We start from the raw sequence: 13,218 nt of genomic DNA on the forward strand, positions 1-13,218 counted from the left end.
AATCATGCAATAAAGAGCTCAAACATGCATCTGCTGCATGCAGCTTGTTGCTTAATTTTTGTTTCACCATAAGGATTTTACAATCATGTATGGGTTACATTGATCACTAAACAGAATCTGATGTAACTCGTGCTGTTTACGATGATGAGCATTGTAGATGTAGGGAATGCAGGTGTGGCAAGAATCTTTATTAGCCTAGGGTAATATAATATAGTAAGCAGCTCTGATTACTTCAACATCACCTGCACAAAGAATGGCATGTCATTAACGGATATACATTGTAATGACATTACTTAACATCTGTTTGCTGTCAATGAAAGTGTAAATCTGGGTAAAAAAAAAAAATCCAATAGATTGTTTTAAACAACCTAAATATCAGTTGTGTCATAATGAACCATGATCATCAGTGGGTCTATCTGTAGACTCGGGCATACTGTAAGGAGGAGAGGTGTTCGCTGTGGATTGTCATCTTTTGACCTGCCACCTCACCCTTCAACCTGAAATAGGACCTCAAACACATTAGTGTGTGTGAGGCCTGGTGGCGCAGGAGTAAAGTTAGGTGAGATTTCACAATCTGTAGATTTAGGGTTTGAATCTTGGTCCTGGAGTATCTTTATTTTTGTTCTTTGTAAGGCAAGGAGCAGCCAGCCTCCCTTATGGAAGTCCATGTAATTGATAGAAAAGAAGTATTTTTGGTGTGAACTATTCTTTAAAGTGTCTTATTCAGGGACACTTTGACTCATTGCTGAGGCCTGGGATCAAACCTGGATTTAATGGCTTGTCTGGCAGGCTCTCTAACCATTCAGCTATGGCCACATCATCAGCTACAGAGATTTTAAGGGATTTCTACTCTGTAACAGTAAAGGGGTTTCAGGGGAAACCAGCAAAAAAATAATATAATAAAAGACTGTCTTGCTAATAAAGCGTCATGTCTCATTTTTTACAATGTATTTGATATTACCTTTATATTATTTAATGAATTATGCATTTCATCCTCTATATATTGTCCAGCAACCTTATGATAAAGGCGAAAAAAGATAATAGACCCATGGGAGCCCGATTGCTCAGATGCCAAGATTCCTATGGTTGGAATTAGTCTCGCGTAGCCAGACCCCACAGAAAATGAAAAACAGCGACCTCTGCTGTTTGTGATTTTGTCTGTGGGGCAGAATCTGTTCTTGAGAGATTAGGTTGGAATAGAACCTGTGATCTTATGGTCTGAAGTCAAGAGCTCTACCGACTGAGCTATGAATAGAGTAGCTATAGAACAAGCAGAAATAATTCTTTCAACTCTCACCCTCGCCAGGGTCAAAAGCTTTGTATTTGAAATCCGAACGTTTATGTAGATGAATGAACGGGTCAAAAATGGAGAAAGTGGAAACACCAGGTTGAAGTTCATCCATGACGGTCATGAGAGATCCAGGGGGTCCCCCATGTATAAACATTTTGCTGGGGAGTCCCCAGCCAAATGTTTATACATTATGTAGATAAATTACTGATAGCATTCTTTCTATGTTGGTGGGGAAATGTAAGGTTTGTGCGTGATGAATCTAAAACTTGCCTTACATTTTTAGCAACCTATTTTCAGATTGCTGACTTTCAAAAGTGAATCGACCTGAAACAACAAGCTTTTATTTTCAAAACATCAGCACCGGATGTGGGTTGCCAATCTTTGCTAGCTTGGCACAAAGTGACCAGTCACTAGTTTTCGACGTCAGACACATTAGCTGTAGGAGTTCGACCCACGGTTACGACCCGGTGGACAGCAGCTGTCATCGTCGTCACTGACCACAAGGGCAGCACAGCAGGACATGGGACGGAGGAACTTCACATATATACTTCTATTAGTTCTCTATGTGTGTGTGTTTAGCTTGTTAAAACTCAATAGGGACGTCGGTGGACCTCATGTTAACTTGTTTAGTCGTCCGTTAAACGGCCCCCTGGCGTTTCGTTGTACGTTTAACCAGAGCTAACTGGTTAGCTGGGTTTAGTCTTCGCTGTAACGTTAACGTTAGCTATAAGTGACACACATGGCGTTAATCCTGTTTACCAGCAGGTCCCGACTACCTCTGATCAAAACATCCAGGTCGTTAAAGAACGAATTCAGAAAAGGAAAAGGTAAGTGACCGATGGTATACTTTTATTTTCATATTTCCCAAACTTAAAGCATGCATTAATTAAGGCTAACATCCATCATTAGGTGGTTAACGTGTGTTTTTAAAAAAAGCTGTCATTTTTAAAGGCAGATATGGTGCAGAAAGATGGATGACGAATGATGCTGCTGTTGTGATGATGGCATAAATGCGCATCTTTTGTAACTATTTGGAAATACACTGTCCATTACCTAGTATTTATTTATTTATTTAATATTTTCATTAGGAACATGAGTCCCCTTTGCGTGTCCGATGTGTTTATACTTATGTTTTGTATGGCCTGTGTGTGTGTATGTATGTATCACGTGCTGAAAGGGGGTCGTTTAAGGTACCGTCTCCGTCTGCACCTTCACAGAAAAGGAGGGGTGAATGTGATTCAGGTTATGTGAGGACACGGTTGCTTTCGATTCATTCCCAGTGCCAGCAGCAGCATCCTCCTGCAGTCTGCGGATGGCACTGTTGGACTCAGAGCTCTCTGGCCAAGGCAGATAGGACAGGAACGCAATATTTTTTGTTTTCTCCCAAACCATGGCCTATTGTACAGTAAAAGTTAGATGCACATTTTGTTAACTGAAACGGATTGATTTGATCGTGACCGAAATTATGGTGGTTATAGTTATGTTGATGTGTAATCCTCCCTGGTCCAGTTCCCTGCATACAGTGTGTGGAAACACTAACGACAGGAACCTAATTCTTTATTTCTTTGCATCATTACCCCTCCCTTTTGGAGTGGTGGTGTTCGCAAGCTAATTGCATGTTTTACATAGACTCTAATCACCATTTAGACCATCTGTTCCTTCCTGACTGACTTAAGAGGAATGTTCACATTGTAAACTCACATTTGTAGGTTGTTTTGGCTACCATGGCAACACAAAGACCTGGGTGGAAATTTCCACCAGTATAATGTTAGATTCTAAACAACCTAGCATGACTGGTTGCTAAGCTAACCATGGTGGTCATGATTTCATTATCTAGCTGTCATGCCTCTTGATGATGCAGCAGCTAAACTAAACTTTGAACTTACTTACCCAGGGTCAGGCTCTTTTCTTTTTTTTTAATGAACAAGATTTGCTCTTTTCAACTGTCAGGGTTCTAAAATAAATGGCGTTTGAGAGGCTATTGAATTTCTTTTTTTAAACTATATCCATTTGGAGGTGCATAGCATACAGGATTATAGGTGCAGGATCCATGTTGCAAGGAGTTGCATTGGTGTGGACTGGCCTTTAACACAGACTAATGCAGAATGTTCTGTCTACTTCAGACTGATGACCGGCATGTGTTTCTACACAGCAGAGTTGTATAGCTGGCCTCGTGGCATCTGTTGTCAAACACTTTACTATGATGACTGTCAGTGAGCTAGTTAGTGATGCAAGGAATGCAGCAGAAGAAATGATTTATAGGTCTCGTAGTAATATGCTGCTCTATGCATTGAGACTGGGATATAAATAGATGGGAGGGGGTATAGGGGGGTGATTTGTGTGCCTGTGTTAGAAGTCTGAGATCATGCCTCTTGGCTTAAGGCCCATTCAGAGAAAGCAGGGGCTTCCGCAAAGAAGGTTAGTGGCTATTTTAGCCTTAAATGACCCACATCTCTGCCAGATTGTCCTAGCAGCCACTTAGCTGTATGCTGTGCACTGCTTTCCGATGAGTGATGCTGCTGTACAGCATCACTCATCGGTCAGAATTCAGCTCTGGATTTCATCTATATTCCAGACATTCAACTGATAGTCCAGAGAGACTTACTGTTGACTGGTGAGAAGCATTGTAGTTGGGGGGTCTTTTCTGTAGTAGCCTAACTACGGGTCCATTGTCTGTCTGTCAGACATTCATTCATTAAATCAATAAACAGATGAAACTTCTTATTAATAATTCATATTAAGGTTTATGCCTTAATATTAGAGAAGAGATCTTACAAGTGGCGGAAATGCTAGGTTCCAGATATATTCTTCTGAAGTTTTATCAGCGATACAAAGTTTTGCCTCGTCATCACATCACGGTCATCATCTTGCTTCGTTTCCTTGGCAACCCAAGTCATTGTAAACTCAATACTGTAAACAATTCCGAGGTTAACCTACTATCTAATATTGTTGACATATAGGAGGCCAGCTAGACATAATAATCAGACACAGGCACCGCCTGAGAGGCAAAAGCACTTTTAACCAGCTACCAAATATGAAAACGTACATACACATGAAATATATCTTTATCAGATTGATAAATAGTACATCACCTCAGTTTATCCAGTTATGTGTAAATAAAGGTTAAATAAAATAAATGTGTTACTTGAGATAATCGGTTTATACCATCTAATTCAGTTCACAGTTTTCTCTGTGACACTGTTTAATCTAAAAAAAGAAAATATCACATACATCAGAAACTCATCTCTGTAAATCGTGAGTTGTTCATGTCTTGTATCTAGGCTGATAAAGATCATATTTACATTTCTCCTTAATGCCATAGGTACTTATTCGCACCATTCTTAACTGTTCTGGCTTAACCACTTCATTGACCAAAGCCTGCTACTTTTTTCCCTCTACACCAATTCTCTTAACCAAAAATGGCTGATCTACAAGCTCACAACACATCGTGTTGCGCTGTTGTGTGAGTGACGTTCATTCACAGCTGGTTTCGTGTTTCGGGCCATCTTCTCTGCTTCCTTCCAGGATGTTCTTGTTTGCTTGAGTTCTGCCTCGAGAGACCTTCTCCAACTCTTCCTGGGTCTTCCTGGCTTTCTTTCCCCCTGTGGGTTCCATGTTAAGGCCTGTCTAGTCATGTTGGAGGGTGATTTCCTCAGGGTGTGCCCAATCCAGCCCCATTTCATTCATTTGATTTGTGTTTCAATTTGTTCTTGTGTGGTTTGCCAAAGCTCTTTGTTGGTTATTGTGTTTGGCCAGTAGATTACCAGGATGTGCATAAGCATCAAGGCACCAACCAACATGCAATAAGATTGATTTGACATTTAAGTTGAAGATTCCTTAAGTTGAAGATTCCAAAATGTTTTTTGTGGAGTGGAGTTTTGAATTCCATATTTATTTTAGTATTAAAAAGGATCTTGCCTTCCCTATTCTTGTTTGCATGTCTTTGTCACTGCTTCTATCCTTCCCATTCCCAACAATGCTTCCTAGGTAGTTCAGGTCAGTACACAGACTACACACTTAACAGTATTTATATTTCCAAACCTGTAAAAGTAATAGCCTACATAACCACTTTCGGACATGTCATTATAGGCGGAAGAAAAATAATAAAATCACCTTTTTCAACTAAATTAGTTAAAATAGCAGATCTACAAGCTCAGAATGTGCTGCAATGCATTGTGAGCTTGATATATTGCACTTTTACCTTAGCGCTAGGTATACTCTTAGTTACTTGTTTTAGAAGAGAATGCACTTAAGACTTCTTGTGATTAGTAGTTTCGTTCCCTACCTATGTTGAATGCACTTATTGTAAATCGCTTTGGATAAAAGAGTCTGCTAAATGACTGTAATGTAATGTAAGAAATTGCAGTACATGACCACAGGCCCATCAGGGATTTGGAAATAAAGTTAATCTATAACTGGATTAAAGGCATTTGGCTTGTGTTAGAAAGCCAGCAACAGCAACTGGTGCAACTGCTGACCATTGACCAATGTGCAGTGTTTCATCAGTCATGTCTTGGCACAGTCTATGTTGTAGCTATTCTGTATCGTTAGTCTGAAGCCGTAAAGCTTAGCAGAAGGGATCATGCTGTTGTAAAGAACATCATAAATATGGGCCTGTGTGTGACTTCTACACCATCTGTGAGAGCACAGCTGCCTCATTAGAAGGAGAAGAATAAGGTAGACCTTTTATTAATCCCATGGGAAATTCATTTTAAGCTTCACCCAGCTGATTGCTGCTCAGAGGTGCTGGGGAGGCGGCTGTTAGGGGTTCAATGTCTTGCTCAAAGGACACCTAGACACGTAGCCTAAGGTATACTGATTGGGCCAGGATGTGAACCGGTGACAGCCCCTCTACCCACTGCTATGGCCACCCTCAAAGCCTACATTGCCACTTTCCTCTCTTATCACCATGACCTCTGAGCCATGCACATAGGCACTAATCAAATCTGAATAACATAGGGGATGGTTACAGATTTCCCATTAGTAGTGTTGTAATTGGAAAGGTCCAGAAAATATTTAAAGCAGCGTTAGACAAGATATTGTAGTTGATTTACAAAATATAACATTATGGGGGGGAAAAACATTATTTCCTGAATGTCATCATTCATAATATTAATTATTGATTAAGATCCTATTGGTCGAGGATTTAATTAGCTAGCTGTGATTGTATACTGTAAGCTACATGGTATACATGCATTTAGATTTGTGACAGATTTTAAGTTTTACTTAAACTGATCATTCAATCATTTAGAAAGGAGGTAGGCTTCACTTCTCAAATAGTGGACATTTTGAAAATTATTCTGTGAGGCAGATATACCACATGGCCGCACAGGTCAGTGTTTGGTGATAAACTGTTTCCACTGTACACTGAAATTCATTATCGGACAATTTAGGTGTGTCAGTTTTAGGATCAGAATGCTGCAGGCTGTGGATGTCGCCTCAGGCTGTCTGTCTCTGACTTGTAGGAAACTAAAATGTCAGGTCTGTGATTTTTATGGTGTGGTCAAACCACCCCAGAAAAGGGTTTGTATTTATGTATGCATGTATGCCACAGACACAGCTCACCTTTGACTATACGAAAGTAGCATGAACAACTTGCACAACTGGGAAATGCCTGATTAAATGAAAGGGAAATGTGTGAAAGTTGAATTGTGGTTGATTGACTGTAAAAACAAGAGAAAGTGCTACATTATATTGTAAACTGTTTGTGCTCCCCAGATAACTGATGTTGCTTGTTGATTCAGTTAAAATAACATGGCATTTGCCCAGACAAGCAGCTGTTTGACCATCACAAAGATCCTCTCTGTTCCTGTAGCTTCATTTGGGAAAAAAAAGGAAGTGGAGAAAGAGCTGTAGCATGCAAATTTTCAAGAGCCTAATTTAACAAATCTGTCACAAGAACAGTATCAAGCAACATCATTAGGATTGTGTCATAGTCATTTTGTTGCAATCTTGCAAGCATGTTTGGAATGTATGCAATATGGAATGGAACCAAAACTAAGTAGCTCAGAACCCTACAAGCAAAAGTATTATAGTAGGAAAAACTGTAGGCTATTTGGTACTTTCCACAGAGCAGGCAATATACTGTACTTCCAGGCCTTTCTTTCTGTAGATTGTGTAACCGCTAGCTACAGTAGCTCAATACACATTTACACAAAGCTGACACGGTTCCAGTAAACTCTGTGTCCTACTGGCTATAAGCCCTGGCCTGTCATGTTCCACCGTGGCTTTACTGGACGCAGCTTACTGGACTCTCCAGTAGGCCATGTGACAATGCAGGAAGAGGCGTGTCCACTCACCTCTCAGCTCTGCTCAGAGCAGGAAGAGGCGTGTCCACTCACCTCTGAGCTCTGCTCAGAGGTGATTGGATTGGTCTGTAGAGATCTTAGGGCTGCCCCCTCCCTCAGTCTGTGTGTACCACGTTTACCCTGACAGGTGCCTCCCTCCCTGGGCCTCCCGTGGATGTGAATGTCCTGGGTCCATAATATAGCCATGCACAGAGGGTGAAAATGATAAGAATACAAATATGTGTGTGTGTGTGTATATATATATATATATATATATATATATATATATATATATATATATATATATATATATATATATACACACATATACACATATACACACAATGTAAGCGCATATCTAAACGGTTCCAAACCACAGGTTTATGGCGCTCTTCAAATCACACTTCAAATGGCCATAACTCAGTGACACAGACCATTGCTTTGATCAGCATAATATACCTGTAGCTGTAGGACTAGATCTTCAGGCTTCGTAGCAGCCTGAAAATCTAGTATTTAAGTCTTTATAAATTCCAAAAAATAAATGTAAATGTAAACAATATCTCTGTTGTTACGGTACTAGTAGCATTGTATCTGATATAATTAGAAAACCTATCTATTTATCTTTACAATGATGTCCCATGTAAAATGCATCTGTAGAGCACAGCTGACCAGGGGTGTATTGGTGATTTTTTTCCCCGGCCGAACGGTATTTTAATGACGTCACGCACGTGCGTGCATTTTATTTTACTTTAAAGCAGTTAACATGTTTGTATAGGAAAAGTTTTTTTCTCTTTGTTTTTTTTTAACTAATTAAAATTCAAGGAATGCCATGAATTATAGAGCTGAAACTAAAAGTTTGCTTTGAACGAGTATCTTTCTCTTCTTCGACGGTGGCTGAGGCATTGCAGCGTGCAGATAGGATACTGGCAGCAGCGGCTACTGAAGCCAAGATGCTGTGTTGCTTACCGTGTAGCCTATAAATTCGAGGAGTGAGGACACATTTTCACACTCACTTGTAAACCTGTTATGCGAAGTAGCCATTTGGGTACTTGGCTCGTGAATCTAGGGGGGGGGGGGGGGGGGGTGAGTGGACACGCCTCTTCCTGCTCTGAGCAGAGCTTAAAGGTGAGTGGACACGCCTCTTCCTGCATTGTCACATGGCCTACTGGAGAGTCCAGTAAGCTGCGTCCAGTAAAGCCAAGGTGGAACATGACAGACCAGGGCTTATAGCCAGTAGGACACAGAGTTTACTGGAACCGTGTCAGCTTTGCATTCTAGCGTGCGCACTCTGTACTGTGCCGTACCTTGCGCGTGAAAAATGTATCAAAGTTGCTGTAATTGTTTAGTAAACAGGTGGGGGGCCTAACAAAACAGATTTCCCTGCTAATGGCCCTGCAGCCTAATTTGATTGAGAAATGAAGCTGCCCCAACATTACTGTAGGTTATCTATTTAGTTCATGTGTGCTGCTTTTGTTTATCTGCTAACTAACAGGTGTACTTCACATGCCTAATGGCTTGTTATCAGTACCCAGCTGTTCATGTTTTTTGCCTTCTTTCTAGGGAAACTACAAGATGGTGCCTGTTTCAACTGCACAGCACTCCGACTCTCCAGTCAGAAGTAAGCCAATTACACTGAATTATGAACTCATTTCATGACAAGAAAAATGAGACTATTTGACCCAGAAATTAATTGTGGAATAGATAGATCACAATAAACTTAAATTCAGATTTTTCCAAACATCGTACCATCATTAAATTGATAAAATTGTGTTGAGTGGATATCTACTTTTAGTATAAACTCTTCATATCTCTACCTGTCTGTGAGTCCAGATAAGTAGACCAACAGACCAATATGCTTGAATACTACTTGGCATGTTAAACTCCTACTGTAAAACAATTATTGTATTAGTCTTTAATCTGCATATCTTGTCATAGAATGGATGGCCTTCATCTTGGCAGCCTGGCCCAGCCCTACACATTCGGCCCTTCTCTCCCCTTACCAGACGGCTACATGTTGCCGTATGGTCCACACACCATGGACTCCCAGAGCCTCTACTGTGGTATCACGGTTGGGGCCTTCTCGTCCTCATACCCGCCCCTTACGGGGGTGAGCCAGGGGACGATAACCCGGCGACGCCAGCGGCACCAGGACGTCGGAGGGAGCATGCGGTGGATACACACGACACAGAGGAGGTGGGACGACTCGAAGGTGGAGAAGTCACTGCGCTCGCTGAAGGACAGGAACAAGAAGCTGGAGGAGGGGGGCCCCGTCTATAGCCCCACACTGGATGCTGAGCCTGTTAGGCGGACGATACGACAAAGGGTGGTGGACGAGATCAAACACTATTACCATGGCTTCAGGCTGCTCTGGATAGACACTACCATTGCAGGACGCATGCTCTGGCAGGTCCTGAATGGACACATGCTGTCCCGACGAGAGAGAAGACAGGTAAGAGGTCAACAGGAGCCACAGGGGAGGAAGAAATAATTATATTTACAGAAACCGGTGACCAGTTACAAAGAGGGAGTTGACACAGGTGGACAAACGGAGAATTAAAATTGAGCAGTCTCTTACCTTTTTTTGTAATTTTCTTTTTATTTGGTTAAATAATCAAATAAAATTCATAATCAAATAATAATAATAAATTCATCAAATTCATCAAGTTCAGTGATATACAGCCTTGGTTCTCAAAGTGGGGTCCGGGGACCCCCAGGGGTACTTGAGGGGGTTCCAGGGGGTACCCAGCAAAATGTGTAAATATAGCATCAGAATAATTTTAACCTTTTATACTTTGGCTATTCAAAAATAGTAGATATACAAGCTCATAGCGCGGCACCGAGTGCCGCGCTATGAGCTTGTAGATCTGCTATTTTTGAAAAATCTTGAAAATTTGCTTAAATCTTTGAATATATGTTTTTAAAGCGAACATTTGTTACTAAAATCTTTGCTTCTGGGGGTCCCTGGAACAAAATATTTTTAGATGGGGGTCCGCGGCCAAATACATATCATTTTGGGGGTCCTTGACATGAAAAAGTGTGAGAACCACTGATACACAGCACATGAAAGAATCATCTGTACATACATGAAGTCTTAACCTACTGTACCACAATATCAGAAGTTTGCTAGTTTCAAAATCACTTTTATTGATGGTTCCAGTCTTTTAACTTCTTCCTTTAGATTAGGGAAGGTTTTTGATGGTATATGCTCCTTTTCCAGCTCCTTCCTTTAACTTTTATACAGTTGCATTCATACCTGGCAGATCCCCAGAACAACTGCACTGTTCTGCTAGTTGACACACAACTGTTCCACTGGAACAACTGTGGGTGAAATGACTAACTCAAAGGCACTCTCATGGTATTGGTTGAGAGAGGGAGTGTTAGTTATTCATTCTCCTTTCCTGAATTGTTTAGCCAGGGATTCAAACTAGCTTGCAGTAACAAACTTACTTCTCCAATCTAGACAGTAATCATACAATTTAAAAATGTTTAATTCCGGAAAGGCCTTTTTTTTTAAAGCGGGTCAGCTCATACAGCTGCAGGTACTTGAGATATTTGGAATTACAGTAGCCCTGGTTTATAAAATAAGCTAATTCTGCAAGTAAATTGGTGGCAGTTTCACTTATTCACTTTCAATATATAACCAGCATTTAATGGTGCATATAAGGTTTTTGGGATAATTCTACACATCACATATGTACATCACAAATATATTACATAGTGAGCAATGACTTACACTATCAAATAAATTCATAATTGGGCAATGTGGGAAGTTAACACAAACCACCAGCCAGTTGCTGGTAAACTTGGACTGTACATGGTTCATTTATATACAATAGATTTTGGTGTACAACTATCTTAATCTATTGTTCAGCGGCCTTTCTTTAACAAGTGACTGTGGCTGATCACAGTTACATTTCCTGTCCTAAATTGGTGTTAGCAGGGCATCTGACAAGTGCAGAGCAGTACTTGTAAAGATTGTGGGTGACAGAGTGGTGATTCAGGTTAGACAGTTAAAGGGGAAATCCACCCATTTTCAATATTTAACTATGTCATTAATATAGCATAAAGGAGTTGTGTGGAAATAAGAAAAAAGTTCCCCCCTTTCTGTGTTGCCTTGAACTGGAGGATTGATTGTGGGTTTAACATTGCAAATTACAACGTGATGACTCATCATGTTGTAATTTGCAATGTTAAACCCACAATCAATCCTCCAGTTCAAGGCAACACAGAAAGGGGGGAACTTTTTTCTTATTTCCACACAACTCCTTTATGCTATATTAATGACATAGTTAAATATTGAAAATGGGTGGATTTCCCCTTTAAGTCTACACATCGTTTATGGCTAATCCCAAATCTAATTGGATCAGTTATAGGAAAATGGTTGTAGACCGTGATACTGGATTAGAACTCTCAAGGAGGAGATTTCAGCTAGGGATGCAGCGAATACTCGCCCAAACATTGGTATCGGCCGATACTCGCCTTGTTCTCTGCCACGGGTGATAGGAAAATAAGTTGACATTCACTGATGCCAGACTAGTGGCTAATGCTCATCTGTTCTTGAATAACAACAAAATTGAACCAAATTAATATTTTAAACATTAGCATTATTGGTCCATAATTTCCCAGTCAGTCCAGCCCTTATTTTTGATGTGACTTTGAGTGACATAATTGAGCGTAATTGTCCTGTTACCACACTGTGATGTCACTGTCCACTCACTTGCATTTCCTGTGTCATAACATTATGACTGTCTCTGGGGCAACAGGCCATATTATATTCATAGAAGGTCAGGATTGGATTATGGCCCAAGGCAATAAGCCAGTGTTGGGAAGGGTTACCCCTGTCTCTATTTCCTTACAGGGAAGGTGAGCAGGCTGACCCCAGGTCATGCAGTTCACTGGTCATGCAGACATAGCCGACATCACTGGCAAGGCGTGAATATTGTTGGTAAATTGAGAAGTACAGTGCGTGCTCCTGTGGTTACACCCTGGACTCACACCCTTGTTGGAGAACGTGCCCTTGTACTCTGGGTTGGTACGGGATGTGCTGGAAATCCTTGAAAATTCTAACATTCGAATATGTTGTCTTTAACCAAATCAACCCTGGCATCCCTCTTCTGGGGCGAACATTTGACAAAAATAGCTGATCCATTTCTTATGCAGTTGGTGTTAACTGTTTGAATCATTGTGAAATTTTGTTTATGGCACTTAATTCGACCTTGCACTTTGTTCCGGCCTAGTCAAGTCACCTAGTCAAGAGGCGTAATGGCTGCTAAATGCCCACATTATACATGATAAAATGTACTTATTTTCACAATACATAGCCTGCTACACTACGGTGGCCAGACGTCTCGAATTGTCTGAGACTTTCCCGATTTCAAGCTGGGTGTCCCGACAAATATCTCTAAAATACTAAAATGTCCCAGTTTTCAACATTCAACAATGAAATTGTCCTGTAGTATGGTAATGTATAACTAGTGAGGACATTGAGAGTCTACTCTAACTGCTAGTATTAGAATCATGCTCTTACCATTGCAGTACCTATGCCAAACAAACTCCCCAGTTTACTGTAGTGGGTGATCTCCACAAAAAAACTGTGGTAATCGTGGGTCTTGTGCCCCTGCCCCCAATCGGGCCCTCATC

At 40.8% G+C, this 13,218-nt stretch overlaps 1 protein-coding gene across 5 annotated transcripts in view; it reads left to right on the top strand.

The window, feature by feature from the left end:
* Window positions 1-1,718: 1,718 nt before the first annotated feature.
* Window positions 1,719-13,218, top strand: part of letm1 (leucine zipper-EF-hand containing transmembrane protein 1) — a 29,819-nt gene continuing 18,319 nt past the window's right edge. For all 5 annotated transcript variants that reach the window (XM_084044001.1, XM_084044003.1, XM_084044004.1 and 2 more), the window contains exons 1-3: window positions 1,719-2,118; window positions 9,139-9,196; window positions 9,514-10,027. In XM_084044001.1, coding sequence (XP_083900127.1) covers window positions 2,031-2,118; window positions 9,139-9,196; window positions 9,514-10,027 — 660 coding nt within the window. In that variant the 5' untranslated portion in view covers window positions 1,719-2,030. The remainder of the gene's footprint in view (window positions 2,119-9,138; window positions 9,197-9,513; window positions 10,028-13,218) is intronic.

This window comes from Gymnoscopelus microlampas (genome assembly GCF_963454915.1).
Source record: "Gymnoscopelus microlampas genome assembly, chromosome: 20".
In the NCBI taxonomy this organism is placed as follows: domain Eukaryota; kingdom Metazoa; phylum Chordata; class Actinopteri; order Myctophiformes; family Myctophidae; genus Gymnoscopelus; species Gymnoscopelus microlampas.